This window comes from Hydractinia symbiolongicarpus, chromosome 3, assembly GCF_029227915.1.
Source record: "Hydractinia symbiolongicarpus strain clone_291-10 chromosome 3, HSymV2.1, whole genome shotgun sequence".
In the NCBI taxonomy this organism is placed as follows: Eukaryota; Metazoa; Cnidaria; class Hydrozoa; order Anthoathecata; family Hydractiniidae; genus Hydractinia; species Hydractinia symbiolongicarpus.
In genome coordinates this window covers 13789797-13804384 of record NC_079877.1, presented here as the reverse complement: position 1 = coordinate 13804384, position 14588 = coordinate 13789797, and the positions used below count along the sequence as shown (strand labels likewise).

General features: G+C 34.0%; 1 protein-coding gene across 5 annotated transcripts in view; it reads right to left on the bottom strand.

Moving 5' to 3' along the window:
* LOC130635866 (cilia- and flagella-associated protein 44-like) overlaps positions 1-5093 on the bottom strand; it is a 50537-nt gene extending 45444 nt beyond the window's left edge. For 3 of the 5 annotated variants that reach the window (XM_057445376.1, XM_057445378.1, XM_057445379.1), the window contains exon 1: positions 4686-5092. In XM_057445376.1, coding sequence (XP_057301359.1) covers positions 4686-4850 — 165 coding nt within the window. In that variant the 5' untranslated portion in view covers positions 4851-5092. Of the gene's footprint in view, positions 1-4685 lie in introns of all 5 variants that reach the window. The other 2 variants (XM_057445375.1, XM_057445377.1) reach the window with 1 other exon arrangement.
* Between the last annotated feature and the right edge of the window lie 9495 nt (positions 5094-14588).

Below are 14588 nucleotides of genomic sequence, written 5' to 3'. Positions count from 1 at the left end.
TGGATATAAAGCCCGTCATGGATATAAAGCCAGTCATTCTTACGAAAGACCATCAGTTACAACACTTTTATACGTTGGTATCATAAAAAAATCAACCACTGTGGTAAAGGTATGAAACTTAGAAGTTGTGAATATTGGATTATCAAGGCAAATTCATTAATCAGAAGTTTCATATGGGATGTGTTGAATGTAATATCTTACCAGCCTTTTATTTTTTGTGCAGTAGATATGTTTGGACCTTTCCAGATTCTTGAAGGATGTAAGGACTTCAATAGGTATGCAGCACTTTTTATATGTGTACTATGCAGAGCAATTCACATGGAGAGTACTTGTTTTATAGACACTGACTCATTGATACAAGCTCTAAGAAGATTCATAGCCAGAAGAGGAAAAGTTTGTATGATTCGTTTGGATAACGGAAGCAACTTTGTTGGTGAGGATAATGAACTACGAAAAACGTTGGAGGAGATAGGCAATGAAAAAATATCTTCCTATTTGCAGACCAATGGAACTGACTGGGTAACATGGAAAAAAAATCCACCTGCTTCGAGTCATATGGGAGGCGTGTGAGAAAGTCAGATTCGTTCAGCACATGCCATCTTGTCATCTTTACTAAAACAGCGTGGTCTTACTAAAACAGCGTGGTCATAGTTTCAACGATAAGTCGTTAAAACAATCCTCGTCGAATAAGAATCTGTGGTAAATTCAAGACCGTTAACAGTAGAATTGTTAAGTCCTCTACCATTGACACCGAACCATCTGCTTACAATGAAGTCAAAAGTCATTATGCCACCACCTGGTGTTTTTTAACGAGAAGATTTATACTGTAGACGGAGGTGGAGATGTGTCTAACATATTGTTAAGGACTTTTGGGTTAGATGGAAGAAGGAATACAATGGAAGAAGACACACCAATATTTTATACCGAATGACATTGTTCTGTTTAGGGAAAGTGACTACAGCAACGACTGGTAAAAGTATTAAGTGGTCTCTACAATTCAGGATTCTACTAGGCGTATTAGAAGTGCTAAGTTAATGTTCTCCAATGGATAAAAACTTGAACGTCCTTAGTTTCAATTCCCCATTGAGGAGCCGTTCCATAGCGATTATAATATTTTGATTGCATAAATGGTTCGATATTGTGATAATTGTTTCATTATTATTGTTTCGACATAACATTATTGGTTTACATACTGCATTACTGGATAATATTGCGTTTTGTTCAACGTTCTGACAATATTTCAAGATCACAATTATGTTTCGATTATCCGGTTATTAGATTATGTAATTATTCAATTATACAATTTCACGAATGATACATTTTATTTACTAAACGATAGATTTGAGTTTATTAAACTTGTGTTTATATTATCAATTATGTAGTATCTTATTAAGGGGAGCCATGTTACTGCCTCCATGCCAGTTTATTTATTTATTTGTTATATGTTTATGTGTGTATGTACCCTTTTATAGTCTATTTTTGTGTTGCTAATTGTGTTGTATAAGTGTGTCCCTAAGTGTCCATGTGGACATTAGTTTCTATGTAGTGATGTCACAGTGTATTATTCTATTGTCATCATCATCATCATTCTATTGTATTATTCTATTGTGTTAATTTATAATTGTTTGTGTAATTGTCCATTGGGGAATTCTGTTTTACATGTTTGTAAGGTGTGCAGTTGTTAAGTTGTTGCAGTGTGTGTGCACGTGAGTTACTTGTAGTAAATATGCGTGCATTATGCAAAAATACATAGAAAAAAATGGTTGTCGTACCACCCTCCTGCGTTGTTATTTTTATTATTTTTTTGTTGTTCTGACCATACATTCTGGATAAAATTATTTTTATTTCGCCAACCGACCAACCGTAAGATACTATCAACTTTGCCCGTAGAACAACTAATTAAATTGGAGTCGCCTTACTAACTTTTTTAGTATTGTAACAAGTTTTAAACTTATCTTCTGTATATATTTCATTAAAGAAATTGCAACTTGTTTAATCAATACTTGAGCTTTTACTTACCCGCCAGTTGTTTATCTAACTAACAATCAAACCTTTAGGGGGATAGCAACTTTAATACTACGTTTACACTTTAAAAACTTCTTCAAATGTAGAAAAAACACAAATAGGAATATATATATTTAGCGTGATGTAATAAAATGTAAAATGTAATTCATAATAACTTTGTATGTTAACTTTTGTAGATTCAAATCTTCTGGCAGTAGACACTTTCCAAACGATTTTTCAACATTTCACAAGGCCAATAAAGAGAACACTAGTTTTGAGAGAAAGACTTTGACAAGACTTGAGGATATTTTGGTTTAAGTTCTTTAGCGTCATATCGAAATAATCCCTGGAGATGGTACTAATTATATACAATTCGAATAAGAAAAAGGCATGGTTTTATTTAATGGGTGATATGGCAATGTTTTTCACATTTTCACTAAAGAAGTTGTCATGCCAATAGGCATGGAAAATGTTTGTGATTTTACTAACAAGGCGAAAATGACTTAGCATATCTACTTACTACAACCCTATGGACACAAAAATGTGTAATAATGTAGTTAACAATGATATCTGTTCTTGAATGATTTTGTATTGTTAAAAATTTTAAGTATTTGTAGTAATTATCACATATTAGCTACAAGGTTTTTTCAAGTTTAATTCAACATTTTAAAAGTGTGAGCCAGAAATGGTTACCGATAAAAAAAACAGTTTTTTTTTGTTTTAAGCTAATAGGGCTAAATATTTTTTGATTGAATGTTCTGCTAAATCAGTGTTTATTCTTTCGTTTTCGTAGGTTGTTGTGTTGTAAGTTTGTTTTTAATTAGCTATTGCTGCTTGAAAATCCAAATTTTAAGTTGTGCGGGCCTTTACCTGCACAAAATCTTGATATAATCTTGCCATTTTTTTAATTTATTGTATTTGTCTGTTGTTGTTTATGTTGTTGTTGTTGCTATGATATAATAATACAAATCAAGCTTATTTACATATGCATTTTTGTGTTGTTGTTTTTTGCTTATTTTTCTTATAGGGCTCCTTTAACATGTTATTAAATATTTTAAATAGATTAAATGTTGAAAGTTTTTACCATTTTGCATACTGACTTAAAGCTATTATATTCACCCATAACTTGCAAAAATGCGCTTGCAAATATTTTTGTGGATGTGGAAGAAAGAAGAAATTTTGCTGGCTGGCTAATTTTAGCCCTAATTTTTCTGAAAACATTATTGTGCTTTCATTTGAATTTTGTGATTGTTTTTTTTTTCAAATAACATGTGAAAGATGGAACTGTAAAGGTCCTGCCTGCTGCATTTTGTAGTGCTGAAATAGGTAAATAAGCTACAGCTTCTGGACCCAACTTCGTGGGCTAACAGTGCCCCCTAGACCCCCAGCTGATTTAACATGCACAATTTTTGCTACAAGAAAATTACGCGTGGACTTCGCTTTGCTTCGCAAATCCGCCTAAGGAGAAAAAAATCCTGTATCCGCCCCTGATTCCCGACTATTATAGTTGATATTTTGTGATTGTAACAATTGAAACAATAACATGTATGTCTTAATTTTGAACAAAAGTTCTTTGCATATATTATTGTTAACAAGTGCAATTATAGATATATAACAATAGAAACATGCAAAATACATGTGATAACAATAGACACATGAAGTTTTTTTATGTATACATGATTCATTACATCGTGAAATGTGTGTATATGTAACATGACATTCAGGCGATACTGTAAGGGGTGCTACACAAATCATTTTTTAGTCTTTTTAATGCTATGGTTTGAATCTTCCCTCCCTTTTCCTCTTAGCATCAGTTAAAACATTTCCTTAAATTGATAAAAGACGAACAAAATCTCTTCCCCACTCTCCTTTTTGAAATCTCCTAAGCTTATTAGTAGGCATTTATACACATCATTGATGTTATATAAAAAACGAGAATTCCGTCAGTAACATTATTTTATGTCCAAAGGAGTTCACAACAACAACAACAGAAAAGTTAAGAGCATAAGCATGTGTCTGAGTTAGAAAAAAAATAATTAAAACAAGGCATCCAAGTTCAACAGTTTGTGCTTAAAGATTGTATGATAATAAAAGTGAAAGGAGTTATTGATGTGTGCATGTTCAGAATGGATATATATAGCTAGTTAATAGATGGAGATATTCTTATTGTGTTTAAGATTGTTAATCACTAATATGTTGTGTTCTTTATTTTTTTATCTACATCTTAGCATCCGTAATTCCTAAAAATTGATAAAAAATCATTTCTCAGTGTTTTAATGTCAACGTTTGGAGCCACTCACAAATTGATTTTAAAACAAAACAAAAACATCATGGGTGACGCTTTGAGAGTGGGGATGCTTAGCCTGTGTGACATATCTTAATCCTGTATTGCACCATGGCTAGCTAAAAAATAATAACTCAGTGTTTTGATCATTCTGGTCATTGTTTGCACCTTATCCATGGAAAAATTGAAATAAGCAATGTGAAACTAGCTAACTACTAGTAGTTAACGTTAATTTATTGTCACAAAAATACAGGTTTTATGTATTTTTGTGACAACAAGATATTCTTTCTAACCAGTCTGGTAAGAAAGAACATCTAAGCACTAGCTACCTAGCTGTTTGCTTCGAAAATAAACTAGCTAAAGCTATGGTTTAGCTTTACCGCCACCGCTACCTTACCTTTTCTTTTGGAAATTGGTAACGTCTTAATGCTTCTGCTTTCACCTGATGTGTGACTTTTAAAAATTTTGATGGAGATTTGAATACGTTTTGATCTTTAGATTGCTCAATTTGATCTTTATCTTTATCGTCTACTTTAAACGCTTCCTCGTTTGCTTCAGCCATCTTGCTTGTGCTCGCTTGCCAACAAACATTTGCACCAGAAATTATTAGTAAGACTTGAAACACTGAGAACTTTGTTTATCATGTTTCTACGGCATCATTATAATTAGAAGCTCGTGAGCTTGTTACAAGCTCGTGAGCTTGTAGTAAAACGCAAATGTGTCCCACAAGAATAGAAATTTTTGCCTCTCTGAGCACCGACACGGGAGTAGTCATGTGTGAATCTCATCTTGGTAACTATTTTTACTTTTTACTAATTCGTAACTATGTCCGCAATAATCAATTGCAACGTCACATATTTAAATTTCGTACCTAAGCTCTCTAAGTACTTGGAAGCCATCTAAATGACGTTTCAGGCCAAAATTGGTATTTGTTTTCGACAAAATTTGGCACAGATAACAAAAAAAGTATGCCGAACATGATAGTGACATCAAAATTTTGATTTTTTGTCACCTAAATGCCGTTTAAGCTCATAAACGTTTCAATCGCGCGACTTTCAACCGTGAATGATAGGCTGTATTTTTTGTTAGGAGAAATTGTAGAATTGGGTTGCATTGTGGATGTTTCATAGTTGTGCATTTTTAATAGCAAGATAGTTTATGCAGCGCCTGCATATTGTTTATTTTTTAAAAGGATAACATTAGTGTTCACAAGCTTTATTTAACTAACTAACTTACGAAATTCTTTTCGCTACGAAAAGAATTTCGTTCTCGCTTTCTTCTTTCTGTCAGTCAGTTTACCCTAGACTGACCCAACGAAAATTGAAATTTCGAGGAATTTTACGTTCAAGAAGATGTCACAAATCAATTTCGAAAAATAACTGCGCAGTCCACAACAAATATTATTGCCCATCTGAATAGCAAAATATGTCGTGTCTAACTTCGTAACAGAAATCACAATTTGATAGACAGCTTTTTAAACTTTCTTCGCGAGGTTGTTTACGTATATCATACGTCTTGTTTTTAAATGCGCGCGGATTACCCCACAAATTCTGGACAATATTGAAGAGGAAAAAAGATACTACGTGTTGCGTAACGGCATGTACTGAACCACACATAAATACATTCAACGTTTTTATTTTATTCAAGTGGAAATTTTAACTCTACCACATTTACTTGTAAACAAACGACAGTAGTTCTTACTTCGTCTGTTAAACCATAGTCATCAGAAAGACTATGGTTAAACACGAATCGAATTCCGCCGTATTTAATTTGATAGGGTAAAAAACGACGTCGGTTTTGAGACTGTCAGTTTCATACTGTGATATACGTCACATATTACTGAAGGGTTGCGGTGCAAAAAGTGTCCCCTATGTTTACAAGCGAAAAATGGAAATCTTTTTGTGAGAAAGTCCCTTGTTTTTTGACAACAAATAAAGCTTCGCATCTTTACGCTTACTACAGCGGAGGATATCATAAGAACGCGAATGCTATTTTAGTACCGCTGGTGATAAATGAGTACCAAAGATTTTACATTAGTACAATTGAGAATGATGTCTTAGTACCGATAAAATTTGATAACATTTTGAGACAATTATTATAAAAAATTGGATGATTTATTATCCTTGTTACTTATTTATCTTCCTAAGTACTTAGTATCATCCTTGGTACATTTTACTATTCTCGATACTTATTCATCATCCTCGGTTCTTATTATTATCCGCTGTACTGACGTATCATTCTTGGTACTAAAACAGGCAATACACTTCCACGGGCATTAAAAGATCACAAAATAAAGTCAATATTTCAATATAAGAAACGCACCACATAGTACACTTTCACATATGAAGGACAATATGTGTTTCTAGAGAGTCAATGTAATGTTATGTTTGACGACCAACGGTCAACCACCAAAGATCAAAAAATGGCCGCAACGCTGTTACAGACAAAAATGAGATTGCGGACCATAGCTGGAAAAAATGTCATATTATTGATTAGGACAACAAAAAGATCATAGACCGAGAGTCCGGTTGCACAGCAAGAAAAGTAAAAGAAACTATCAACTTCAAGAAATATGGCTTTCCGCACTTTGGATTGCGAACATTTAGAAGGAGCGCAAATTGGTTTAAGGCAAGCGTCACGAAAGATGAACTTTTAGAAAAAAAGGATATTAATCGATCTATAGTTTTCATCTACCTCTGTAAAGTTAACTACTTCAATTGCTGTTATCTGGTTAGTTTTTATTAATGTTGATCCTTTAACTATCTAAACAACTAATGAATAGCCAAAGATGATTATGATCATAGCCAAGTTAGTTATAGTAGTCGAAACATAGCCTGGAATAAAACTCGCCTGTTCATGACATGATAATATTTATATTATTCAAAACATAACAATATCATATCAAGATTATATTGAATCTCGATCCAGGGTCTGTTTATCTTCAACACAAGTTAAAAATGGTTTTTAAGACCTGGTACGAGGTTCACTACTATATCTTTTGTGCGGTAACTGCAAAATATATTCGAATACCGTAAAAAGCATACTAAAATTTATGTGCAAAAAATAAAATGCAGCTATTATAAATAACTATGTGGAACTATGACGTTTTCACAGCAACTATATTAGAGAGAATATTTACAAATGCAAAATCATAAATAATAATAAGTTACATTAGCTGAGAGATAATCATTCTCGCATCCGGTGTCTCTTGGCTCTTGGTTACGTAAAATCATCCTAATCAGAAAAATTCCAGCCAGATAAACTTTCCCGAATTTGGCCAAAATTTCTGTCCGCGAAAGTTTCTGTTTTATGTTTAGAAGTATGTGTAAGAATCAATTTCCTTTGTTTTGTGAACTCTACATGCTTATCCCAGCAATGCTTTGAAAATAAAAATCCGACTGGATATAATTTAAATATGTTGCAGTAAGCTGCTTTTACTTAAAAAAATTAAGTAAAAGAAGTTTGAATGGTCTGAAAAATTTGTAACAAAAAAAGGATTGAAAATCCGAGATATCAATAAAACTGGTGAATGTCAGAAGATTTCGAAGCACTGAATTTTATTGTTTTGCAAAACTCAAGGATTCAGTTTTAATCCTAATAAAACGTACTAAAATGCTTTATTGGACAAGGCATTATAAGGCGAAAAGATCACCTTTAATATAAAAAACACTACTTATTTCAAGCAAACGAAGCGCAAGTAGTGTTTGACTTTGAAAACTACACATGCAATGGAGGGGTAAATGAAGTTGGCTCGCTCTGTTTGTAAAGTGCAAAAACATATTTGACCTAAAAACCATCATGAAACATGAAGGTTTAGGTGTATAAACATGAAAAACGCATAAAATGTTTTAAGAAAAAAGTGACCATTCCGCACCATATTACCTGATATATATATAAATATAATGTTAAAAGTGAAATAAATATAATGTTAAAATTGAAATCAATAGAGCAAAGTCATGACCCCATGACTTGATAGAATTTCCAGCCTGCTGCTTCAACAAAATGTTTGGAATGATCAGTAAAAATCATATCATTCAATTCGCAGACTTTGGTTTCTGTGTTGTAATTAACAGATTCACAACGTGCATTATCTTCGCAGAATGTTAACATGCATTGCACAGCATCGAAAGCGCTATATTCCACTCGGATGACGCGATTTATCAATCGCTTGTTGTTGAAATAAGGGTTTGATATGTATCTTCGACCTGCTTTTCTGCCTAAAAAAAGAAAATTGATATTTAACCATAGTCTCGCTGCATTATTTTAGCTGTTGATAGATGCAGCCGATGCTCTTTATCTCGAACTCTCCAGGGACCGACAAAAATGTTCGAGATAATGGATGCTAGTGGTGTTAAAAACAAACATTTCATCCAACATGCAATTTTTGTGATGTTGGATGAAATGTTGGACTGGTTTGCGTCACTTCAAAATTTTGAAAAAAATTGAAATTTTTAAAAAAGAAGAAAAAAATCGTGTTGGACGATGTTGGATGAAGTTTGATCGCCGTCAAACATTTCATCCAACATTTTCGGCAAGATCAAAGGAATTCTCTATCTGAGTTGCGTGAATTTTTATGTTGGATTGGTTTGGTGGTACTGTTCATCAATTTATCCACCAAAGCTTTGTAACACCCTTATTATAAAGGACACTGCATTCAAAGAGATTTTGAACTGAAAGTGAAGTGGTTGAAACGATTCTCCTGTCGCAAGAAAACGAAGAGTAAGGGCGAGTCTTTCTTCTGCCATCATTTGTCTGTGACCACCACAGTTGCTCATCTGGCCCGGTGATATCAGATGGGATATTTAATTAAGGAAGAAATCGAAATCCCCCCACATCCATCAGAAACATTTCCCTAAATCCGGATCTGTCTTCGATCTTCAATTCTTTAATGATATTACTAAAATATCCGTTTTGTCCCATCCTCTTTATCCACTCCCTTGTTTTTCGGGTTGGTTTTTCATCGTCTGAATCGACGAGTTCATTCAGCAACATAAGCAGCACTGCAGAATTCCTTCTGTCCGCCATTTTGTTTTTTAGGAATGAATGAACTCTTTATCGTTCGAATGTTTGTAAAAGCATCCCACAAACCTAAAATTTTGAGATAAAGTATTTATAACCCAGAGAGATTTTTCTCGGCATCAAACAAGGAAAAGAAAGTTTATTTGAAGCATTCACATTTATCAAAGTCGTAGTAAAGTAGATGCATTGTATTTTTCGTGAATCCTTGCGAGTGCTAATCTAATTCGCCTCTTACAAACAAAGATTCGAAGCACTGTAAAAACTGACGCATGTCATCCCGTGCATCCAGTGTACTTTCGACTTCAGTTTTAGTTGCTTTGTCGGTTGGTTCATTGAATACTTCCACATGTGCTGTCTTCATTAGTTTCTTCAATTTTATCTGACCTTACTGATTCAAGAATCTCTTCATCAGTTTGTGGATTGTCAGTGGTAATGACATTTTCATCAACGTCGACAATCCCATGAGCAGTTCGACCTTAAGGAACTAAAGTTGGAACGATATTTTTTGTTGTTGTCCACGATTTTGCAAAACGCCATCTTAAGACTTATTCCTGATGATTCTGGTAATACGATTTTTACAAGTTTGTTTCCAGTGCCTCTTGTGTTGAAAAGGATTGGTTACGAAACGAGTTTATAATTATCGCCGGGTGTTCTATTTCGTATAAAACTATAAAATAATGTACAAACACCTTCACTCTTATTTGTTACTACTGTTCGAATGTTTGATTGTAAACTCTACAATTTCGATTCAACCTCTTTTTGAATTTACCTTTTGACTACATGGTGGTTGAGCCTGGGAATGAAGGTGCAAACGATTGAGAATGATTTCGACGCCGTCAAATTGTTTTTCAGCGCTGCGTAATTGCGTAAATCTATATAAAATTGCAAGCTACAGAGGCAAGGAAAGGAAATTTGATTTATTGATCCTTGGGAGAAATCGGGAGACTTTTCTATTCCATCAAGAGATCGGGAGTGTGCAATATCGGAAGTCTCCCGGTAGATCGGGAGGGTTGAAATGCATACCACTATAATAGTTCTCTATTATGAATAACAACTTAACTCGAATATTACTTCAATTACATTTGTTCCTTTATAATTTGCTCCAATTGTCTTCTTATGTGCGAACAACTTTCTCGTTAGCATGCAAACATATAAATTTAGATAAAACATCAGTAAAACAATTTCAATAGGTTGTTTTATTAAAAATGGCTCTATAAACACAGGCTTACACAATCTGTTTTGGAAGGTGTAATATCCAATGACTCCACTTCCATCCTTAGTGACTCCTGCCATACGAACATTATATGTGGTAAGATCTAGGTCAAAGCTTCTGCTTCATGGAAGCTTAACCCTTGAAGCAGGAGGTATGTTGAAAGCTAATTCTGATTCTTCATTCTGTTTGCTGAAGTTTACTTGGTATGACAAAAATATACCGTTGCAATCATGCTCAGAGATTTCTCCTATCTTCATTGACAACTCAGATGCACTTTTAAAGCAAGCATGAATCAGAGTTGGAGGCTTAGTTGGTTTTCCCATGTCGGATCGGTTTGCGACAACATTTACTGTTTCTTAAAAGAAAATGATCTTATACATTACTTTAATTAGCTTTTCAGGTTAAAAACAATACAGGCAACAAAATTATTTCTTTAAATTTTTTTTAAAAAGCATTGCTGACGTCAGCAAAATTTAAATGACAGATCTTCTTTTTTTTCTGCCGTAGTGGATTTTTCCACGGGCTTAATGAAAGACTAGTTATACTTATTGTTCCTGATCTACAAGTGAGTTTCTGTTCTCCACACATATGTTACTTATTAAGAGGCCTTCACAATTTTATAACCTTTTTTAACATGGCCCTTAAAGTTACCGATTTTGATCTAGTTTTTATATTCTTTGTTTTTGCCGTTATTCATTATTTTTTCTTCTCTTGAAGAGAGTGAGTTGTTTCACAGGCCGCTCGGCTTTCGTGTTTGTCTTGTTTAGTTTATCTATTGCGTGCTCTAAACGAAAAAAGTTTTACCTGGCCTTTCTGTTCATTTTTTTTAACAATAACAAAAATTAATAATTTAGCGTGATTGAACTATGAAATCTTTGATAAAACAATCCAAACTTATTAAATTATGGAGCAAAAAAAATATTTAAAATTTTTTGCAAACCTCCTTTGAACGTTTCGTGTTCATAGGTCTGCAAAAATTCGTCGTAATGTCGGTAATAATTGGTCGCCTTTAAAAAGACGAAATATCTTGTGAGTCCCTTTAAGCCAATTATTCCATCATCAGGCAAAACACGGGACATGTACGAACCATTGGATCCATACTCATTGTAAAACACGTAAACAGTCTCATTAAATCCTTCCTTGTAGGCTGTTGTTTTGCTATATATAATGCAGCAGGTCTTGAATCAATGTGCGAAATAGACAGGTTTTTCTCGAGCACTAAATATATAAATAATTAAAGTCCTTATTACACTAGAATTTTAAAAGCATGTTATAAATTTAAAGCACGATTTAAAGCGTGCTTAATGATGTGAACGCATTTTTGCTTTATTAAAATGTCTTTTAAATTATGTTTACCTGCTTTAAACATGCTTTAGCTGTTATAAATCCAAAAAACAATGGAATAAAAATTATGCACAAATATTTGAGTATTAAAAGTGAGGATTTTGAGCGGGTTTTACGAAAGCGAAAATTCATTCGTATGCGAGAAAAACAATAACATGAACGTTTCGTTTTAAATTTTCTTTACAACTCTCCCTTATTTTTATACTAAGCATGCTTTATTCTAGTGTAACCCTCCCCTATATTGTGCAAAATTTATGTATATAGTTATTTAAAATAATTAGAATAATCGAATAGTCAACTCTTAACAGGCGCAAATGCATCAAACAGTTTATCAAACTGCGTCACACTTACGAGTTTGTTGACGCATATGAGACGAGCCAAAAGTTTGAAAATATAAAAAAAAGAAAAAAAAGCGTTTGACTCTGTTTTATGAAGTTTGTTTAGGAACAAACTTTTCATCAAACAAATTCCTTTCATTAAACCAAAAACATAAAAGATGGAGTGCTTTTCGAATGTTTTTGACATTTGAATGTTTGAAAAGTTGAAAAAAACAACAAAAAAGAATTAAAGCATTTGTTTGAAGCCGTTCAATCATGAATATGGATCGTTGTAGCAGTAAAGTTGATATGAGTGCTTCAAGTATTATCAGGAACGGAAATTTGTTTTGTAAAAACTTCGAAAATAAAAAGAAATCACAGGATAAGAAAGCAGAGAAGGGGAAAAAAGATTTGAAGGCAACAAGCAGCAAAAAAAAAAAAAAAAAAAAAATCCTGAGAATTTTATTTTTAATTTTCTTATATCTCTTTAATAATAGCCGTATTTTGTCTGTCTCTGCGCGGACCCCCCGCTGAGTTAGAAAATGATGTTACGGAAACACGAATATCAAATGCGATATATTTTTATCCACTTTGTTGCGACGGGTAAATATAAAGGACGGACGAACCCGTGGATTTTTCCACGGGCAACGACTAGTCTCTATTATAATAGCCGTATTCCGTCTGTCTGTCTCTGCGCGGAACCCCCGCTGAGTTAGAAAATTATGTTACGGAAACACGAATATCAAATGCGATATATTTTTATCCACTTTGTTGCGACGGGTAAATATAAAGGACGGGCGAACCCGTGGATTTTTCCACGGGCAACGACTAGTCTCTTTAATAATAGCCGTATTCCGTCTGTCTGTCTGTGTGTCCGCGAAAGCCGTGTCCCGTAACGGAAACACGAAATTTTTAAAATGCGCACCAATACCAAAGGCGATATATTTCTGTCCACTTTGGTGCAACGGGTTAATTTAAAGGACGGGCGTCCCTGTGGATTTTTCCACGGGCTAACGACTAGTCTCTTTAATAATAGCCGTCGTCTGTCTGTCTGTTTGTCCGCGAAAGCGGCGTCCCGTAACGGAAACACGAAAGTTTTAAAATGCGCACGAATATCAAATGCGATATATTTTTATCCACTTTGTTGCGAAGGGTAAATTTAAGGGACGAGCGAACGCAACGGGCGACCCCGTGGATTTTTCCACGGGTTAACGACTAGTCTCTTTGATAATAGCCGTATTCCGTCTATCTGTCTCTGCGTGGACCCCCCGCTGAATTGACATTTCCAGTACGTTTTTTTATTTACTGTGTCAAATTTTGGCAAAAGCAAAAAACGGACCCAGCTGATAAGTTAGATCTGGGGGGACATTCATGTACAAGAGAAATGGCGCTTCGTGGAAGCTAGCCATTTTTAAAAGTGAGGCTACAAACGATCTTATCGCGATCGTAGGAGCCTGTTTTAATAAATTTCCTTAAATCACTCTCCTTCGAAGCGTAAAAAAAATGTACTTCAATGTGCTACAACGACTCTACTTACTTCATGTGCTACAACGACTCTACTTACTAATAAAACCTCTCACAATTTATGTGAAGGGTTTTCCAAAATGACTTTATAAGCGCCCACCTTTTTTAAACGCCCTCCACCCATAAGCGCCCCTAATTTTCGAAAAAATTTAATAAGCGCCCCGGCGCTTAGTAGAGGAAATAAGGTAGTTATAATAAACTAGCTGAATACCCGTGGGGGAATCCACTGAATCTGTCATTAAACCGATGTAAGGGATACCAAACAAAAACATACAACACAGTAATATGAATTTTTAAAAGTCACAATTTGTATTATTTAAGTTTATAACCACTAGAACAAAACGTCCAAAAAAATAAATATGTGCAGCAATAAAAAAATAACAATAAAAGAGAAAAAAACCCTGGGATTGAAGTTGCTCACAATCTGCGTTATATTTGTACCCGCTGAAACAGAACGCTTAAAAATATAAGCATGTCCAGCAACAAATAAAAATGCAAAAAGTTTAACAAAATCGAAGGTGGCTAACAAATCTGTTAAAACTATATACTTGCTTTGCCATACCCGAAATATAACAGGGAAAATGGTATACCAGACATTAAAAAAATCGATAAGTCACACAAATAAGGTTATTGCAAAGTTTCCACAACGTACAGATTCTAATGCATCATACCAAATTAGCTATTTAGTCTATTGCATATAGCAACCTTCCCAATGCGCAAACGTGCAGTGCATGATAACAATGCAGTGTTTTCGAATTAAAGAATCGAATATTATTTTAAACGGTAACGTAACAGATGTAAACATTGATTTAACTTTGTTTACCTTAAGGTTTATTATAACGACATCAACCACTTCGTAGTGTTAAAAACAGCAACAACGAAA